This window comes from Balaenoptera musculus, chromosome 6, assembly GCF_009873245.2.
Source record: "Balaenoptera musculus isolate JJ_BM4_2016_0621 chromosome 6, mBalMus1.pri.v3, whole genome shotgun sequence".
Classification (NCBI taxonomy): Eukaryota; Metazoa; Chordata; class Mammalia; order Artiodactyla; family Balaenopteridae; genus Balaenoptera; species Balaenoptera musculus.
Genome location: NC_045790.1, coordinates 55,288,863 through 55,295,098, shown reverse-complemented (window position 1 = coordinate 55,295,098; position 6,236 = coordinate 55,288,863). Strand labels below are relative to the sequence as shown.

The window sequence follows — 6,236 nt, the reverse complement described above, 5'->3', positions numbered from 1 at the left end:
AAAGGATCTGACTTGTACTAAAGGAATTGAAAGCATAGAAAATGATGCTAGACTTGCAGACCTACAATTGGAATTAAACAAGATAGATACACTAATTTTATACATTTATATATATATATAATATATATATACACACTAATACATATACATAGTCAATTTTTGGCACATGGCAGGTACTCAACATATTTTATCTCCCTGTATCCTGCTGAATCATTGGAAATACAGTACTGGGGGCCCTGTTAGGAGTCAGTACACCAGGAAGCTAAGATTAGGTGGAAACCTTGTAACAACTTCTGACAAAAAGAACTGAGACCTTCAAATAAATAAATAATGAATAATAAATAATGAAAAATATAGAAATACAGTAAGTGATAAAGACAAATGTGTTAGACATAACAGGACCTCACTGAAGGAAAGGTGAGGTAGACATACCAAGTCACTAAATGTAAAATGTCTGATAAAATATAATGAAATAAGTATTCTTCCTTAATTGCTCAAATTGCTCCACAGACCTTATATATGTGAAATTGGGTTCCTTAATATCATACTTTAAGTACTTTAGATGATTCAAAATTCAACACTGTCCATCCTTGTTCTTGTAGTTACTCATTCAAACAAGTACTAAACGCAGAGCAATCAATGAGAGAGATTTGACACACAAATTTTGTTCATAACCTTCTTCCTGAATTGTTTCTTTAACATATTCTCACACTTGATTTGGGGCCAACTGTATCACTCCATGTATGTATAACTGGATAGGTTTTCTGTTCAACTTTACAATAATTTGAATTATATATCCCAATATGTTTACCTTCAGCAACCTCCAGTAAATATTCTCCCTGGGGCATCCTGGCACCACTGTGGGCAATCCATTTCCAGGCCACACTTCTGCACAACCTCTATCCCTTAAGCAGTGTTTCCATTGCTTTTATGCCAATCCTGCAAAGAGGAATAGGTAAATATATTATTAATGTTTTCTCTCCCATACATTTCTCAGTAAAATTATGAATTTCTGTTAGAAATGGTATTATATAAGAGGGGAGAGATTTTTTAACCACTGAAAACAGGGACACTTTCCACAAGTTTGAAAGGATTCTTCAAAAAATGGGTTTGTTTGATTTTGTGGCAAGAAAAACATGCAAAATTAAGAGAGAAGAGAGAGAGAGAGAAAGAGGAGTGAGAGCATGCACTAACGGCCTCCAGCCTTAGTATGACAGGTAGTAGATATGGGAGCAATCTATTTAATCATTACTTTTATATCTGACCAGAATGGAACAAGTAATAAAAGTCATAACTTCTACTATTCTCACCCTATTAAGCTTGTGAATATTGTTATTGATATAACTAACAGAATTTTATTATTTCATCTAGAAAAAATGTAAATTTTTCAGATTTTATAATTGTTTCAATATTCTCTACAATGTGTGTATCACATAAAAGGTAAACAAACTGGCCTATGTGCCTACTGGAAATCAGGCTAGATCTGTCAAGTGTTGATAGGTCTATTATGAACTCAAACTCAGCTAATGATAGATAAGGAAGACAGGTGTATTTGCTCTGTCTGCTACTGTCATGGCACGATTCTTCGATAAGTTACTGTGAGTTATTATCTGTCTCTTTGAGGAAAGACAAATGATTATGTACCATGTCAGGGTCTTGTCATTTGCATAGGTGTAAAGTATGACAATTACTAATTTAAAATGTCTCAGAGCTTGAGGCAGATATAATCTTTCTTTCTATAAACTCTCCACATGTAATTCTGAAGGGAGACATGAGTCACATCCTTCATGTGTCTGATATTTCTTAAGTGGGATACACTCCAAAGTTTACTTGATGGAGAGAGACGTACCTTGAAGGTGATATTTTGAGGTTTAAGTAGTGATACATTTTCTTGAATTTTTATAGACTAGAATGTGGAAGTCCCCAGAATAGAATCTAGCAGCGTATTCCTACAAGCATCTTGTCATCTAGAGCCAGCATGTATTTCAGCTTTATTTTATTTCATTCTTGATGTCTATTGTATTGTAGTCCTGACTCTAAACCAATTTTATCTAAAGTTGTTGGACTGACATTCAAATTTTAAAAAGCTGTCCTTTCCATACTTGGGCTTTTTCCAAAAATAATTGTATAATCATAGGATCAGAAAGTTTAAGGAGACTTTAGAATTTAAACTAGCTCATCTACATTAGACCTAAACAGAATCTTTTGTGAAACAGCCGTGATAGATGGTCACTCATTTTCTGCTGAAATGCTGCTTATTATGGCAATTTATTCCACTTTTGGACACTCTGATACTTAGAAAATTCCAGTTCATCCCCTAATTGTGAACTACTCCTTTTAGTATTATATGCTGTAGTAAAGCAAAACAGTTTTATTCCTTCTTCTGCATGACAGCTGTTCAAACTTGCATTCACTCATTAATAAACAAACAGTGAGTACACACTATGACCCTTAGGCATAATTAGTTGAATAACACATGTTCTGTACATGCAGGAACTTATATTCTACAGGAAGTAAATATGTATGATCATGTTATAAGTGTTTAATTTATGTAAATTGTTCTATGAGAACACAGTGATCTCTCATGAGTTTGCTATTTTTCTCTCTTCTCTAGGCTGGTAATATACAAGCTCCTGATGTTGCATGTTTAGTGCTAAAATTTTTTTAGCATGCACCTCAATAATGTTATTTATTTATACCTATATTCTATAAGCACAGTAACTTGCTACTATAAGATGACATTTATAAATTATGCAAAAATAGATATTACAAAAATAATTTTAAAATAAAGATATGGGAAATTTAATATGCTCTTCCCAAACCTAAAATGAGCACCTTGCAGAAGCAGAAAATAACATTTTCTAAACTTCAAGATGCTAAAGATCTCAATTCAGTTATTTTTGGTATCCTTTTAACAAATTTGCATGGCAGAACTGACATGGAGGGCATGATTCTGCCCTTTTCTGCTGGCAAATGTCACTGTGGATGTGGCATCTTGATCGCTACCATTAACTGGTTATGGTGATTTTATGAACATGCTGGTTTTCATAGAAGAAGTGGCTTTCTTGGTGGCTTAGTTCTACAGCAAAGCTTTTGGAATCCTTTCCTGAAAGATTAACCTAGAGTCAGTTTCTTCAGTCTTCCCAATAATTCTGTAAGTTATTTAGTACTCAGTAGGATATCCTTTTGTGTTAAAAGTAGCTAGAAGAGATTTTACTCCCTATGACTTAACCCTAAACAATACATTGATATGCTAATATTATTCTTCCCAAAGGCAATGCATCTTAAATTCATCAAGTCATTCAACTAAAGAATTTTTAAAACTATTTCATTTAACCATTATTTATAGAGCACTTTCCAGGTACCTGACATTGTTGTTGGCACTGGGGATGTATCTACGGATAAACTAATAAAGATCCCTGCATTTAAAATTCTAATAAGGATTTTGTTTTATATGATTTCACATATTTATAATCAAGTTTACTTATCTACATAATTATAAAATTTTAAAGGCTATTTAAAATTGTCCACCAAAAATATAGTTCCTCCAAATATCTCATGTAGGACTTCCCATGGTGGTACAGTGGGTAAGACTCCACTCTTCCAACGCAGGGGGCCTGGGTTCCATCCCTGGTCAGAGAACTAGATCCCACATGCATGCCACAACTAAGAAGTCCGCATGCTGCAACTAAGAAGCCTGCATGCCACAACGAAGATCTTGTGTGCGGCAACTAAGACCCAGCGCAGCCAAAATAAATAAAATAAATAATAAATAAATATAAAAAAACAAAAACAAAAAAACCAAATATCTTGTGTAACTTTTATTATATTGAGATTTATCCTTACCCTCTAGTCCTATTTTGAAACTCCTCTCTCTAAAATTATTAATTTTAAAAGACAAAATATAGCTTCTATGATAAATAATGAAAAAACATTTAATAATCTAACAGTTTAATTAATAAAATGACTTTTTGCACTAAGGTAATCTACAGTACTCTATAAAACACCCTAAATACAACATTCTGACTAAAAAGTGCTAAAATTCTTTAAAAATGTCTTGGAAATCTAAGATTAGCCAAAGACATACAAAATGACTAGCTAATTCCTGTGCTTACTTTCCTTGGTTTTATCAGTTATATATATTTGAAAAATGCTTTCCTCCAATTGCATGCCCATTTTATAATGAAGAGAAAGATAAAAATTAAAGATTAAATGATGCATAAAATGTATTGCAAAACTATAAAAATATCACGAGTTAAAATATATTTTCCTCTTGGAAAATTACATAGCAAACCATGAATCACTTCACAGACTCTGGGATTTAGAAAATTCAACTTTAAACAACATGAAGTATGAGGAAAATACAATTATATAATCTGAATGTTTAAGGAATTCCAAGAATATGAACCTTTTTAGATATATGAACCACAGATTTGAAGTGAAGCAACATTTCTCAGACTCAAAGATTAAGTTTCTATGTAATTTGAATCAAGTAATGTGGGTTAGTTCTGAAAAGCTCCTTTTGTTCCCAAGTCTGTTTTTCTATTTAATCTTTTTTAGATTTTCTGCTGGTCAAAAGATAATTGAAATCATGGTCATTCTTATCCAAAGTTGTTTATGGATTAGAAGTGGGTTTCTGGAAAAAAACAGCCTTGGTCACATGATCTAAAAACATTAAAATGTCATGGTTTAATCAGTCCCCTCATCAGTTGAGGTTTGTGTGTTGCATAAAATACCTTTTCAAAAATAGTGACATATATGTGAGATAACAGCATATATAAATGCCTTTAAACTGTTTTGTCTGTTAGACAGTATTATTTTCTCCATGTGAGCATAATGTTTTCATAAGATATTTTATTAAGTGCCATATGAATAATAACCAGTTCTAGAAAGTCTTGGGATTTATAGGTGTCTTGAATTAGGAAACTTCAGGATTTGATTCTTACTGAAAAATACTTCCATCCACTATTTTTTTTTTTTTTTTTAAATCTGCATGCTATTTTATTTCCATTAGAAAAATATTATCCATATAAAATTTGGTCCAGTTTCTTCTCCTTTACCTCTACCATTCAAACTTAAATGCTTTAATTTTACTCAAGTAAAAGCAGAATCATGTATCTGACATGAGAACTAAATAGTTCACATCATTAAATTAATAGAGTTAATTGAATTAGGTGTGCTCTTTATTATTTCTCAGGAATAGTAACTCATCTTTCCTACATGCTATTTCCCTTTACTTTTATTTTTCTGAGTAACTATGTAATGTGTGTCTCTTTTCCCACATCCAGTAATATGAGTGCTACAGAAGTGTAATTTATAACATCAGTAACTAGATTCATCATTAATCTTCAACTCATGTTCAATTCCCCTTATTATATGGTATTTTCATAATAACTTCAGATATTTCAGTCAACCTTACACTTTCCAACAAATACTGTAAAAATTAAGACGTTAATTTAAAAACATTATTAAAATTCCAGGCTAAATAACACTGGGCCCACTTAGAGTGATGCTGTCACGAGAGGTCCTTGGACAGCTACTGCTTCAATCTCAACACGGCCTCCTTTGGGCAAAGCAGCAACCTGGTAAGCAGCTCTTGCAGGAAAATTACTCTGGAAATATTGTTTGTAGATGTCATTGACAGTATTGAAGTCGTTTATGTCAGCCAGCAAAACAGTTGTTTTTACCACATTCGTGAAGTCACAGCTCGCTGCTTTCACAATTTCACCCATGTTTGTAAGAGCGTGTTTAGCCTCTTCTGCCACCCCTCCTGGCACAAGCTGTCCACTTGCAGGATCCATGCCTAGCTGTCCTGAAATGTAAATGGTCCTGTCGACTAACACAGCCTGACTGTAGGGACCAATGGCCGCTGGGGCTTTCGCGGTGCTGATCACCTTTCTGATCAAAGACGACATGGCTAATCCTTTTCCCTTGCCGCCCCTCGGAGACAACTACCCCGTATGCGGCTCCTACTCGCGTCTCACGGGTCTTCCATCCACTATTTAAACTGCTTTTCCCAGTTTCATAGATTAATTTCCACTATCTATATAGGTAACATCAGTCCTATTTCTGGTATTTGTCAGAAATGCACAAAACTAAGCTTTTAAATCTAAACTTCAAAATTTCATATTTTCTACTTAGGTAAAATAGCAGATATAAATATTATTAATGTTATTATTTAACTGAAAATCAACTGTTACCTAGTTGCTAAGAAACTTTCAGAAAATATTAAATAA

General features: G+C 33.2%; 1 protein-coding gene across 1 annotated transcript; it reads right to left on the bottom strand.

Annotated features, from left to right (window-relative positions):
• Positions 1-4,985: 4,985 nt before the first annotated feature.
• LOC118897023 (2-iminobutanoate/2-iminopropanoate deaminase-like) lies at positions 4,986-5,984 on the bottom strand. The gene has a single exon (XM_036855753.1). The coding sequence runs from the start codon at positions 5,913-5,915 to the stop codon at positions 5,502-5,504; it is 414 nt and encodes a 137-aa protein (XP_036711648.1). The 5' UTR covers positions 5,916-5,984; the 3' UTR covers positions 4,986-5,501.
• Positions 5,985-6,236: the final 252 nt, after the last annotated feature.

Coding starts and splice junctions, on each gene's coding strand:
- LOC118897023 (XM_036855753.1), bottom strand. CDS start 5,915: ATGTCGTCTTTGATCAGAAAGGTGATCAGCACCGCGAAAGCCCCAGCG.